General features: G+C 37.3%; 1 protein-coding gene across 1 annotated transcript; it reads right to left on the minus strand.

Moving 5' to 3' along the window:
• Window positions 1–4,143: 4,143 nt before the first annotated feature.
• Window positions 4,144–14,442, minus strand: LOC139689689 (leucine-rich repeat-containing protein 14-like). Its single transcript, XM_071586884.1, has 7 exons — window positions 14,157–14,442; window positions 13,821–14,063; window positions 13,649–13,753; window positions 13,277–13,449; window positions 11,522–11,735; window positions 6,547–6,749; window positions 4,144–4,838 (listed from the first exon to the last, which is right to left on the minus strand). The coding sequence occupies exons 1-7, from the start codon at window positions 14,305–14,307 to the stop codon at window positions 4,515–4,517; spliced, it is 1,413 nt and encodes a 470-aa protein (XP_071442985.1). The 5' UTR covers window positions 14,308–14,442; the 3' UTR covers window positions 4,144–4,514.
• Between the last annotated feature and the right edge of the window lie 1,145 nt (window positions 14,443–15,587).

Here is a 15,587-nt window from a genome sequence, read left to right on the forward strand (position 1 = left end):
CGAAATACGTTCGATGCAGTATAAGGATAATACTTTATTCATTTTGAAAAATGGTACAACCATATTAAATGCCGTCAATATAATTATTATTTAACATAGTTACATAAGTTCTTAATTGCGATGATGATTATCACAAAGGAATTCATCCAATGAGTAAAGTGGGTGAGGAATTAACCTGGTATATATACCACATTCTTGAAACTCTGGATACCGTCTGATTTCAACTGAGTATACGAAACTATTTGAAAGTAAAGATTGTCTTGTGAGCAGTTAACGCGTTGCCTACCACGAAAATTTAAAATATTATTTGTCACACATATTACCCAAGCCCCCAGTGGAGCTAAAATCCGTGACTTTGTGTGTATTGTAAATATTTCTTTTGAGTTCATTTGTATCCATTTCCACTAACACCTATCTTTATGCCTCATAACAAGGTTACGACAAAAATGCCACCAGAAATACGTGAACTAGATTTCAATACATTTAGATGATAATATTTTCGGAGCCGAATACAAATATACCAGTACCAATGGACATGCAGTCATTTTTACCGTAGACAGTATTTGATATAAATGCTGTAGAACTGACGTAAAGATTTCTACCATCTGAATTTCATGTTGAGAGAGGTGTACTACGGAAATGTTTTTCTCTCTCATTTAATATCCCCTAATATTATGAATGACCAAAAAATAATACTGTTTGAAATATTTATAAATGTAAAGTAGGCAGTGTCTTTCAAAGTCGTAAGAACGATAATATGTTGAACGCTTCTTGAGGTGCTTTGTGGAGGGCACTTTGAGTGAGTACGCCGTCCGTCGGATGGGACGTTAAACTGCGGACCCTTTGGCGCCTTTCGTAAAGAGCAGGCTAATGCCGACGCCGGGTTTCTCTCCACCCTTCATCCTTTCCTGTCCATCCCCTATGGCGCAAATGACCTTAGCTGTCGGTCGCCTCCCCTTAAAACTACTACTTGAATATTTGGTGATGGTTTGGGAATATTTTTACATTATTAAATAAAATGTCAGGCGTTGGCATGAGGATATGAAATTAGCACGCTCAATACCAGTATTCAGGATGTCACAACTATTGTCAATATACAAGGATGTCAGAAATAATTCAATCAGGTATAATATTGAATTTTTTTAAGGTAATCTACCATCGCTTTTTCACGGTGAATGTGACAAGTTACATTAGAAATTAGCCTTCTGATAACAGTGATATCCTAAATGTCTTACGTTATTCACTATATATTTTTAATAACATCATATTCACTTATGTCAAGCACATTGAGCTAATTGTCTAGGAAATATTCTTCATTAAATTACAATTTCAATCATTTTCACCGTGTTGCGTTACAAGAACTGGCATCATAATTGGGATGGGGTTAGGACGACTCGTAATTTACACACATTATAAAGCTTATTTTAAGAAATATGTGTATTTATTACCACATTGGTAAAATGACAGTTTCTTGCGAGTCGTCCCAAATCCGTGCCACTTCTCCCTTTCGGGAGAGACGGGCAAGGTGCAGGGATTCTAGGATTCAAAGTGGCATTTAGGATGTGGTATTTATTTTGGGTGCAATAATAAATGGATTCCTAAAACCAAAGTGGAAAATTTGATTTTCACTACTTTTCTCTACGTGTTCCCTGAACAATTCTCCGCCAGACTATGCAATATATTGCTTCATATCTCATTATTATCAGTGAAATGTGAAAAAATGTATTGACATACAAGGTTTGTATAAAAAGTACCGGGAAAAGTTTCGTGGAAAAATAGATTTATTTCAGATATTGCTACAGTACCTCAACATTCTTCTAAGTGCATCAACACTCTTTTGCCAGCGGCTTTTCCGAGACTCAAAGACACCCTGATAGGTCCTTGAGAGAGTACGCACGCAAATTTCTTTGGTGACCTTTGAGGGAGGGAGGATTTCCCTGTTGGGAATAGGAAATAAGTAGTCTGCTGGAGCCAAGTAGGGACTGTACTGTGGTTGAGGAATCGTTGCGATGACGTTGCAGTAGGTCTTCACAAGCAGACCCACTCGACCTTGCTCTTGGTCATACTTCAACACCTTCGTGAGGACGAGTTTAGCGCAGATCTTTCGCATTGCCAAATTTTCAGTGATAATGGTGTCATCTTATCAATACCGTCTGCGATCATGCACACATTTCACCAATGGGCGGAATTCAGCACTTTTTGCACACATCAGGAAAAAACTGTTACCGATACTTTTTATACAATCTTTACAGTTACTGATATGGTAATTTCTTGAAGGACTCTGAGGCAGTTTACTGTCTAATGCCAATCCTAATGTAGTGAACTACTTATTGAATACATTACTAATTCAATTTTCATCATATACTGCCTTCTTTGGTTAAATCCTTACCAGAGGGCAATAATCTACATCAATACCCTGCAAGCCACCAAAAAGGTATGTGGCAGGGGGTGCAGCACCAGGAGGAAAGGGTAAGGGATGAGGGGGCTAGGGTTTTTCTTATGGATGGGGAAAGGTGAGGGGAACCTGCAAAAAAATATATAAATATACTCGTATAACCATGCGCAGTCCCTACCTTGTAGGTTAACACTTATTGTGTCGAGCTGACTCCTGGGGGATTTCGATTACAGGCATTCGGGTCTCTTATTGTTCTTGGAAAAAATGACCATTTAAACCTGTCAGTCTAGGAGTCTATGTCTCTAATCTTATATTCGTGATCCCTCTGCCTGTAATATGTTGGGGTTTGTATTATGTTCTTGATGTCATCGGAAAAGGACCCATATTTAAATGTTTTTAATAAGTTTAATCTACATTGTAAACGCCGCTGTGTAAGGGAATCCCAGCCTAAATTTTCTAGCAAAGTAGTTATGCTACTGCGTTGGTCATAACAATTTTTGACAAATCTAGCCCCCCTCCGCTGAACTCGATCTACCTCCGAAATCAAATTTATCTCTTGAGGATCCCATATACTGGCAGCATACTCCAGATGGGGCTTGACTAGGGCAAGAAAACATCATTCCTTCACTTTTTCATCGCATTTACCTAGCAGTCGTTTTAAAAATTGGAATTTTTTATTAGCACGGCCGCATATTTCTCCTATGTGCTTTCCCCAGGACAGATCGTGAGTAATTGTTACACCCAAGTATTTATAGGCAAAAGAATAATGAGAGAAAACAATGCAAAAAAAAATCAATCAGCCCAAAATGCAGTTCAAGAGCAACCTCTGCAACACACAAACTACGAGCACCTCACAAAGCCCATTTCACTGAATGTACGCGCTCATTTTCAGAAATTTGAAATATTCTTCCTCAATAATTCATATAACAATGCCACCAAAAGGATTTCCAGCAGAACATGGTCAATTCCCGCAGAGCTGATTGATCATTTTGTAAATGTTTCTGCCATTTTCTTCTAGCCTATAGAGCTTGTAATTACCCTTTCAACTGAAATATACTTGGCTGTTTGTTAATAGTTTGTTTTCTTTGGTGCAACTATTAGTTAAGCCAGTCATATCACAGATGGTTCAAATATCCTATCACTTTTTGAGAGATTTTTTTCCATTTCTACACTCTTCCATAAGGCTAAACCTTTGAAAAAGGATCATGTTCTCAACCACAAGCCACTCTTGTTTCCTGGGAAACTGTACAAGATGAAGAATTGAGAGAATTTATATTAAAACATCAATTACTCATAGCACTTCCGAGTAAAACTGGTACCCCCAAATAAGATAATTCTAATAATAGAAGAAGGAATAACACCATAGCAAAAGAATCAAGTGGTACCTCTAGTACTGTAACTGTAAGAGGAAACCATGTCCTTGTGGCATGAAAAGCATCTTCAAAAGGGTGATACTGCCATAGCATTTTAATTTCTGTGAAATGATGGCATTGTTTACTAAAAAGTCACCCGTGTGTTTGGCTATCTACTTCACATATAAAATTAAGAGTTAACCTAGATATGAACATGCCATGAGGTCCTCCTGAAATTAACTGAAGCTAAAACTACAAGCATTGTATGCTGGTTTCAAATGAAAGTGCAGGATATTACTGCTCATAATCCATACCTTTATACATATAGTTTGTTCAAAAAGCTCATATATAATAGTAATAAGTATTTATTTGAATATCAAGTTATTACATGGCAATATAATTTTATAAAAAATCTTAAAGTTAAAAATACATATTTTTATCATTTGAATAAGTGCATACAATTTAAAAAGGAAAATTTTTAAACCAAATCACAGCCACAATCAATAACATAATGGAAACCGCCTATGCACTAATTAATATTCACATTTTTTAGAAACAAACTGGATTTAAGATACACACAATTATGACACCTTAGTATAACAGTATGTTTAAAATATCACAAGATAATTTATTGCAGTTTTTCAATTTGAAACTGACCTTTCATATTAATTAAAACCTCAAAAATTGTAGTGGCTTGGTATGGACAGCATGAAAAAAGAAATAGTACCATAGCCTAGTATAGTTTTAAAATAAACATCCATCAAGGGCTAAAACAATATATTAGTCTCTTTTAGTGGAGACATTTTATGCTTTGACTTCCTGAATCTATAGAATTCTTGAGCGAAGTTTTGCTTGAAGATATCCACCTCATTTGAAGGCTCAAAGTAATCACTCCCCAAACTGGAGCAAGGTCTCAATATCTCTAGGGACTTAATGGAGCCAAGTGGTGTTAGATCCATCATTTCTTCAAACCCAAAAGTAGTCTGCGACATGCTTAAGTATCGAAGTCTCTTCGTTTTACCCAATGATGTCACAAGGCTAGGAATGTGGTGGCTGCGGAGGTATGTATAGTCCATGCAAAGTATCTCCAACTGTAAAATCATTTAAGTTAAGGGTGAATAAATCTGCCTAACTTCACAGCAGAAACTAATAATAACAATACATTTTATTAGTCCAGTGATCAAGTTGTTACAACTGTTACACGTGATATACATAAGACACGTCAGGGGAAAGTAACGAAATACATACAATTGATACAAGACACATATCAGGCATTATCAGGAAATTCAGCAATTGAATGAAACATTTTTAATTTTAAGAACCTTAGTGGATTGACTTTAAATGCAGCCACACTTTTATGGCCCTTAATCTCAGCTGGGAGTTTATTATACTAAAGTTGAAGGCCCATAACATTTGGGCCAGCACCTGCATTTTTCGTACGTACATATAAAACGTGCAGCTGCTCATTCTGTTTTGTAGAATATTTGTGGATATCACAATTTTTCACATACTCAGATTTCTTTTTCTATGTACTACTACATGAAAAATATAAATACATGGGCACTGGCAATACATCCAATTTTTTAAACAGGGGACGGCGCAAGGGGCATTGTGTTTTCCAAAACTCATTAGCCGAATGGCTCTTTTTTGGACCCTGAAAATAGCCAAGGCCTTGGATGATGAACCCCAGTGAAGGATAATTCTCGCCGAGGTCAATTCTTAAATTCTTTCCAATCAAAACAATATTTTTTTATACATGCAGTTATTTGACTTGACTGATGAATTAAAATCCTGAAATTTGCACCCACTTGAGCAAACTGCTTCATTGAGGCATCAAAGGGCACCAGTGGCCAGGCTAATACTGATTATTTCACCCTAGAAAATCAGAGGTGTCATTACGCGAGGGTAAGACAGCATCCTTACGAGTTGAAGATTTTTGTATAAAAAATTTACCACTAAATATTTCATTTGAATTGCAAAAAAAGTGTGAGGATCCAACGTGTTAACTTCCAGAAATATGTGGAATATGGTTCGTTTCCTGATTTCAAAGGAATAGGATGGGGGTACGCCAAGTGATAAACCCTATTAGCTCTTCCCAGCAAAATAGCTGCTGAGATGCAAAAACTGAAATGATTCTCTCGAATAAGATCACTAATTTGTTTTTATTAAATGTGCATTGGGATCCTTGGCTCAGATTATGCTCAGAATATCATCAAGAAATAGAAGAAATGTCAGCCACATAAGGAAATGAGCATTTCTCTAATATTAGTTTCATTTAGTCATTAGAAGAAAGAATGTACCTAAAATCACACAAGAAATCAACCAAAACAATATCTTTAATATCTTTTCAATTTTAAAATCAAAAAAGAGAAAATATTTACACAACACTACCGGGTAACTCATGAACTGAGGTAACTCATTTAATAAGCCTTAAAAAAAGGTCCCATTACACACAAAAGAATTTCATTGACTAATGAGGCAGGAATGACACGCACACACACATGAGTTGTGTGTTTATTGACTTCCTCTACCCATGGGGGAACACTCTGTTCCCCCTCCGCACAAACCTTGGCCTTAATCGTAAATATTACAAGTATTCTAATGAAATTGAAAATGTTAATGGCTGTGTTTAAGTGCAAACTCAGAGACTATTCATATAGTTAATTATTCTGCTCCTTATCATCATTCATCTTTAACAATTATACATATAATGTTATATATGATGCTTCCTATACTCATACAAGCAAATCATCAGACAAACAGAGACATTATTAATATTATGGGAACTTATTAACTTACTTGGCCTGAAGCTCCATCAATTAAGGTTAAAAAGTGGGAAAATGATTTATTCAAATCATTGTATGCGACATCCAACTCAATCAATGACTCCTTGTGCAAAGAAGTGCACAAGTATTTCAGGTCCGATTGTGACAAACTACAATAGCTCAGGTTTAGGTGCATGATGCCAAATTCCTTCCTTGCTAGTAATGTTTCCAAGGATCCTAAAAACAAATCAAAATAACAAAACATCAAAACAACTGGGCACAGTTTACGCAAAACATGATAAAAACAACTACTTCAAGTACATATCCTCTGAAGGCTCTTGGCACATTCAATGCCGTACTTCACACGTGTTCATGATGGCATCCAAAATGCACAAAGCACATACCACAAATGTTTCTTCACAAAGAAAGAGGAGTATTTACACAACATTAAGTGCATAAAACAAATACTGCAACTACTTCGAATAAATGGATATTGCAGGACAGGAATGGCAACAGTGTTACTGACAGTATTATTTTAACCACATGTAAAATTAATCAAAAGGAAGCCTGAAAATTATTCACTAGCACAAGAGAGAAACTTCTTGACAGCCAGATGACTGAGGAATAAAATGAAGCATTACCTTTTTTGAGTTCCAAAAATCACAAATACAGAGGATCTGCATTGAAAATGTACATAAAATGAAACTGTTGGAGGATACAATAAAAATATTCAATGAGCAATAGTGCCATTGTTTTCATGCAAAGTATGAACTGCTACCTCAATTCGAGCAGTTTCAATGCATTTCCTCTCATATAGAGGGTCAAGAATGGCAGAGGCATGCACTGGAAAACGTAGACATGTGTGGCGTGGTGCGAATCAGTGGTGCCTCTTGAATGCACATCAAAATGATGCGTGGGAAACTCTGCTTTGAAGAGCTTCAATTGCTAGATCTAAGCTATTTTAGTTATTTCCCTGGAGTAACAGATGTAGAGCAAATGTCTACATACCATTAAGCAATCATAGGGAGGAAGAAGTCAATAGGGTATACAATCAGTTAAGAGGTCATAATCGTGGGTGTTCCCACACAGAAACATTTGATAGTGATGGGGGATTAAAATGAAACGACAGGCGAAGGAAGAGATGGTGATGAGGTGGGGAGATATGGTTTAGGTAAATGGAATGACTGCGGGGAGAATTCACCAGAAGAGCAGGATTGATGATCAACAACAATTGGTTTGGACACCACAAAAGGCACATGTATGCATGGAAAATGCCCGGAGATTGAGAAAGATTATTTTTAGACGTTATGGTTAGACACAGACTCAGGAATTGTGATTAATTCGCACATAACCCCAGGTGCATACGTGGAGTTAATTTAGAACTAAGGAAGTGTAACATCAGATTCAATAGGATGAGACATGCGAGGCAGATGAGGCAATGAAATGCAGAAGCAATAACCGAGACGGTAAGAGAGAAGAGTCGAGAAGCTGTAGGGGAAATAATGAGCGAGGACAGAGAGATGAGAACAACAGAAGGAAAATGGGAACATATTAAAAGCTGCAAACTAGACAATAGGAACATCAAACAGGTAAAGGACAAGTTAGCCGTGGATTATGGAAGAGAGAGGTAAGATAGACAAAAGAGGGAAACAGAAGAGTTCTAATTAAGGAAGGAGTATACAAAGAGAAGTCAAAGATGAGCTAGGACACATATTAGTTAAACCAGAAAAGATCCAAGAGATATGGAAGGAATATACAGAAGAACTGTATGGTAAAGAACTCAGGCTGGCAAGAGAACATGGCATGGGAAGAGAATATGACATAGATGAAAATAGCTTAGGTATGCCCAAGCATACTCAATAGTGAGATAGAAAGGCCATTAGGGAAGTAAAATCAAACATGACCATTAGGGTAGACAACATTCCCACGGAACTATTTCAGGATTAGGAAAATGTGTCAGGAAATCTCTATGGACTGATTCGAAGCATCTACGAGGGGGGGACCCAAAAGTAACGGGAATTGGGCTGCGGTGGGGAACCCTTGGGCGAGAGTGGGGGAAGCAATTGTTCGGCCAGTCGTACGTCAGGCGCACGCCTCCTGCGTCAGTATGCACAGCGCCGTCGCTGTGACTGGATCGGTCCGTCTGTGAGAGCTGTTTCAGTGAAACAACTTTTTCCATTTTGGCAAAAAACAAATGGTGGATTATCAAGAGCAATGCCCTGCAGTGAAATTTTGTTTCCTGTTGGGGAAATCGGCCGTGGAAACTATTGTAATGCTCAAGACTGCTTATGGGAAGCTACCCTAAGCAAAACCAGAGTCTACGAGTGGTTTACACATTTTAAAAATGGTGAAATATCAATTGATGACCAACCCCACTCAGGCCACCCTTCAACATCAAGAACTGATGAAAACGTCGACAAAATCAATGCCCTCATTCGTGAAGACCATCGCAGAACCATTGATCAACTCTGTGAGATGTCTGGAGTGTCATGGAGGATTCTATTCAGAGGATTCTATCTGAAGATTTGCATATGAAAAGGGTTGCAACCAAATTTGTCCCTCGCCATCTCACTAACGAGCAAAGGGAGCATCGAGTTCAGGCATGTTTTGAGCTTCAAAATCGGCTGGAAGAGGACCCTGATTTTTGTTCCAAAGTGATTACTGGTGATGAATCGTGGTGCTACGATACTCAAATGAAGCAGCAATCAAGCCAATGGGAGACAGCTGGCTCTCCTTGTCCAAAAGAAGCTCCCCAATTGAAATCGAAAATCAAAACAATGCTCATTTGTTTCTTCGATTGCAGAGGCTCGGGAGTTCCTTCCCCCGGGTCAAACTGCCAACCAGAAGTTTCACCTTGAGGTTCTGAAGAGATTGAGGGGGAGTATCCGGAAGAAAAGATTAGATCTTTGGCACACAGGCAACTGGTTCTTCCATCATGACAACGTGCCGGCTCATACCGCCCTCTCCGTGATGCAGTTTTTGACAAAACACGGCATGACATCGATTATTCACCCCCCCCTTCTCACCAGATTTAACTCCCTGTGACTTCTTTTTGTTCCCCAGACTCAAAAGGGACATGAAAGGAAAGTGTTTTGACACTAAGGAGGCAGTAAAACAAAAATCGCTAGAAGGCCTAAAGGACATCCTAATAAATGAATTTCAGAAATGTTTCGAACTAAGGCAGCATCGTTTGAAGAAGCACATTGTGGTCAATGGGGAATACTTTGCAGGTGAACAAAATTTAATGTAAATATATTGAGAACTAAAGAATTTATAACAACATTCCTGTTATTTTTGGGTCCCCCTTGTATGAGGAAGGATTCTAGCCAGAAGACTTTGTCAGGTCAATGTTAGATCCCAGGCGTAAAAGGGAAAGGCAGGACCATCAATAAGATGATGGAGAGCAGGGCAAATGATTAGGATGAGCAGAAAAGAGAGGGGCAAGTGTGATGCTGCAGCATCATTGAGGTCAGTAATAGAGAGGACAATAGAAGATAATCAGAATATATTTGTCTGTTTTGTAGATTTTGAGAAGGAATTTGAGAGAATGACTAGGGGAGAGTTAATGAATGTATTGCAGAAAATAGGAGTAGATTGGAGGATAGGAGACTCATCTACATCCTGTAATTATCTCAGTCTGCTAAGGTACGAGTGAAGGATAAAGAGGATGGATGGGCAGTGCTCGGAATAGGAGTGAAACAAGGTCACCCGTGCTTTTCATGACACATGTGGATAAAATAGTGAATGAACTCTGGGAAGCATACATAAAATCATCAAGTTTGCGGGGATCGCAAGCATCGCTGAATGCAATCGGTATGAGATGAGAATCAATGTGAACAAAACAAAGGTAATGCAATTTTCAATAAGTAGGAACGCCAAGTTAAATATTGAAGTAGGAGGGCAAAAACTAGAGCAGCTGGAACAGATTACCTATCTGGGAAGTACTTTGGACGAAAATGGGGAAAGCAGTACAAATAATCGAAGAAGAATTGCATTAAGCAAAGGAGCTTTCACAAGGAAGAGGGCATTGATGAGAAGTATGTTGAGTAAGGATGCTAAGAATAGGCACTTCACAACTTTGATATGGAGTGTGGCTTTGCATGGCTTGGAAGATGATTAATAATAATACTTTACCATAAGAAATATTTGAGAGGAGACAGAGAGAACAGGTGAAGCGGACAGAAGCGATAAAACAAATGAGGCATGAGGCTGAGCATGGTGGGGGTGGAGAGAACATGATGGGTTCCTCAAAATAATCGACAAAATCCATCATGTTTATTTGAGTGATTGACGAAATACTTGAGGCCATGGGCATACAACACACAGGGTACAGAGTTTTCAATTTTTCAAAAATAAAATTGGGTAAAACAAGGGGCAAAATAATCTCTGCAAGATGGGTGCCGCGTTTGCTCTCAGTAAAGAATAAAGTCAATTGCGTGGTCCATTCAAAGGATGGTTTGGTGCTTTTCCATCACAATCTTGAAGAGTTTCTGCATTGGTATATTACTTTGGATGAAGCATGGAAGACACACCGCTACACTCCAGAGACAAAGGAACAGTCAAAAGAGTGAGTTTCTGAAGGCTTCAAAGAAGGCGGAGACAGTGAAATCGGCCAACTAGTTGACGGCCACGCTTTTTTGGGATTCACACAGAATAATTTACAATGATTGCTTGCAAAGGGGACAAACAATAAATGGATAGTATTATGCATTGTTATTGCACTGGTTGAGTGCAATACAAATAAATCAAGAAAGGGCATCCTCATTTGGCAAAAAAAATTCTCTCCCATCAAAACAATGTACAGGATGATTTTCTGAGAAATAAATTGAGAGAAAGAAGTTATAGTAGTCCGGAGTTGGTACCCATTTTGAGGCCACTATCACAAGTTATTTTTGCCCTTGTATGTAGGCAACAACGCAAAGTTTCTCCCACCCCCTCTGCCAAGTTGTTCATCTGCTCAAGACACAATTTCCCGAAAATAGAAATAAAATCCTGAAAAACTATATTACCTGCAATGGGATTTCCAGAAAGATTCAGTCTTGTCACTAGCTTACATTTTTGAAGAATGGCACCCAAGACTTCAGCATTTTTACCATTCAGGTGAATATGGTTTTGACTCAGACTTAGAGAAGTCAAGTTTTTAAATGAAACAATCCTTTTTAAGGACAAGACGAAATGCTCTCCCGCTGGGCCATTCATATTAATGCTCAATGAAGTTACCACCTGGATAAAGGGATAACAGATGGCAATTAGTGTACCCATGACATCACGAGAAATAATAAAATTAGGGGATCCAGGGAATAATCATAAGTCCAACCCAGTAAAAAAAAAGAATTGTTCCTTTTGGAGAAGAAGAAATGAAGAAGTCATTTTACTTGCAGGAAAGCTCCTTGTTTACCCTTTGCTAAATCCATTGTTTTTCATGGGCAATGAATTTGTTTCAATACAAGTTTGTTTATACATTAAATGTATTATTGTTAACACTACAATTGCATGGCCTGCACAGCAACATTTTCTATCCTTGGTTCCCAGCGGTATCAAAGTAAACAAAGAGAAAGAGCATTTGGAGAAGAAATGCATAGGCAAAAGAGTGTTAATGAGTCTGATGAAATTGATCACTGGAATTCTGAGCAAAAATTAAAATAAATTATTAGCAATGACATTGGAAAGGATAAATTGAGCTTATTACGGTGTATTTGAAGACTGAATATAATAATTAATATTTCCTTAAGCCCTGAAGGGTTTTTTACAACACTGTAAAAGTAAAAAAGGGAAGCAATACTGAGATTGGTGTGGTGATTAACGGGGAAAGTTGATCCCTCCCCAGTGATCAGACACACATTCAAAATATTATGGCGTTCACATTAACACAGAGGGGGAAGGTATTTCCCAAATAGGTTAACAAGGAAATTAATCCTATTGCCAGGGAATGTATTCGAGAACTTACAAATACACACACACACTTCTATTCGGTCCCTGGCGAGGGGATCACTTCCCCGTAAACCACTTTGGGTAAACCAGTATGACTGAGTGTATTTGCAAGTTCCCGAATACGGTCCAATAGGATTAATTGCCATATAAACCTACTATTCGGGAATTACCTTCCCCTTCTGTGTTAATGTGAACGTCTTTATATTTTGAACGTGGGTGTCTGACCACTAGTGAGAAAGATTAACTATCCTTGTAATTCACCAACCAATTTCAAATTTTCCCCTTCTTTTTTTCTTCCTTTTACCCTGGCGTAAAAACCCCTTTAAGGCTTAAGGAAATATTTAATATAGTCTGCCAGCAATGACATTATTGTATAGTAAATTATTCAACAGTTCAGAAACTCATCAACTTTGAACATTGAATGAGTCTATGCTGAACTAGATGCATGGACTTAAACTGAATAAATAAGGTGGATTATTGGAAAGGCTGCTGAATAAATGTTAGATGCACTAGAGACAGGAAAAGAGAAACATCAATTAAAAACGAGTAAAATGTCTGGGTGTCTGGAGATGGATTAGTATGTAGCAAGACCCAAACCCCAGGAATTGCAAGCAGCAGCAGTTCAAAAGGCACAGTTAGAGAACACAAATCAAAAAAATTTAAATTGTTTCACACATATGTTACTCTAATATCATTACCGAATCGATTTATTAAATCAAAAATAGAAGCACAGAGTATTTAAAAATTCTAAAGCACAATTTATCCGGAAAATCTGTATACATAGTAGTTTTAAAAAAACAATTAGCGTAGTACTTAATTTTTGGTAAACATACTTTCTCATTTAATGAATGAAGGATCCTTAAAATCTTACGCCATGGAACTGACACTATCTCCAACCGCTTGAATTCCACAATAAGTTTGTTTTTTAATGGTTTTACAAGCTCATGAATTAAATTAATTAAATTTATATTAACGTCGGAAATAATGCAATCCATAAACAGAGTATCTGAAAAATGAATACATAAAAAATCATTATATATAAAACAAAAATCCCAATGTTAATGTCAGCAATGAATGCACGAATGAGCAGGCCTTGTACTAGCTCTTTTAAGAAAAAAATATATGCAAAGTCTAACGCTAGAACGTGAATTCGTATTAGATCTAACGAGGTGTATTGATCGATGATCAAATAACAGTTTACTCACATGGGCCAACACTATCCAGAGTTTTGTTATTATGCTTCCTTAAGTGTTTCTTCGATGAGGTTAGTTTCTTCAAATACATCATAGCAGACAATATCTGCACTTCGGCTAAAGAAACACAAATTAGGTGATAACATAAAACTTGGCGTATGTTAACTGCATTTACCATACTTACACAAATCCACTCCACTGATGTCTAAAGTAAATTTTGACGGTCTCTTTTCAGAATGAAAGAGAAAAAAGAAAGACTTCATTGCCACAATAAAACAAGATTTCATACGATCTAAAATATCACGAGTATCACAACCACTGAGTAACTTCCATCTAATGAATTCACGAAGCTCTGGCCAAAACATATCCATTGAAAGTCTTTCATAAGGCCAATGAGGTAACAAGGCTTTCAGAGAGAGAATTCTTCCTGAAAATATAGCAATCATTTAGCTCTCTAGTAAAAAGGTTCAACACAAAATCTGATTTCGAAAACAGTGATAACAGTGAGTGGAGCGGTTACCTTTTATGAAAGACACTTTCATAAGGCGATAAATTACATTAGGTGGAAGACGATATGAACGAATAATAGAGTCCGCCAATGAACTGTGGCACACAATTGCTTGCGCAGCACAATCCACCAAAGACGGAACTCTATCTGGCATGTCCATCATTTTAAAGCAACAATCCTGTTTTACATAAAGAGTAGGTCATTAAGAGACTATAGCTAATGCAGCCGTTAAAAACCTTAAGGACAGGGTTACATCCGGATCTCCCGCAACTGCAGCACCAGAAACACCATTGGCCCACTCCGTAAAATGCGGAATCATAGCAAACTTCAAATTATTAAATGAGCATAGAGCTGCGCTTCTGTCGTCTTTTCCAAAGAGGAGAATGTATATACTGCTTAAAGATTAATTGTCGACTCGAAATTGGCAAATGAGTTAGCATTTACAGAAACTCGGATCAATTTTTGTGATGAAAGTGATAAGAGTTGGTGAACCTTTCAAAATATTCAGTAAGTCCTTAAAATGTGAATTGGTAATGGATAATACAATTCTCTGAGAGATGAAAGTACCTTATATATCACAAATATCGATTCATTAGGCGTAGCGTATGCAGTTGCTTAAACAAAAAATCTACAATTAAATGTATGTATACATCTATGAAAATTTAAAAATTCTCTCGTAAAAGAAGTTATGTTCTAATTTTTTTCAAATGGTCGTCAATTAACATCACCCATAAATGTTTGCATCTTGAGAAATATTATGAGAGAGATTTTGAAATAACCAAATGAAATGATCCTTAATAATTACCTCAAAAGCTGCCTCAGCCATTACATTTTATGTAAATTTATAAAAATAACTGAAATTGAAACTGCTAAAATACTAGGAAATTATATAGATAAAAAACTAAACTGGAAGACCCACGTCAGTCAGGCCTGTAATAAACTGAGTAAAGCTGTTTGTTTCTATGATTAGAAAGCTCCAATTTCTAATTAGGATCGTTTAACACTTTACCGCACCTTTCAATGTCATTTGAATTATGGTGTTGTGTTAAGGGGTCATTCCCCACATGTTAAAATAATTTTGTTACTGCAAAAGAGCGCTACTCGCTCTCTTGCTAATGTACCACCAAATGATCCCTGCAAACCTTTTTTTATTAGGTATGGAATCATCACTGTATTCAGTTTATATAATGTGAAAGCTAATCTAGAAACTTACCTATTAAGATTTAACATCAATAACTACTCCACAAGAGGCAAATCAAATCTAAATAAGACTCATTTCAGGTTTTCATCAACTTACCACACATTTCACAATATGAACATACGACCATATAGCCATCTGCCTACTCAGTTGAAATCAGACTGTATTCGGAGTGTCAATAGGGTATATACCTGATAAAAGATTTGGTGTTTTCCCGGCGTATCAGCTGCGTAAATTCCTGGTTA

This window comes from Hetaerina americana, unplaced genomic scaffold (genome assembly GCF_022747635.1).
Source record: "Hetaerina americana unplaced genomic scaffold, ioHetAmer1.1.p SCAF_27, whole genome shotgun sequence".
Classification (NCBI taxonomy): domain Eukaryota; kingdom Metazoa; phylum Arthropoda; class Insecta; order Odonata; family Calopterygidae; genus Hetaerina; species Hetaerina americana.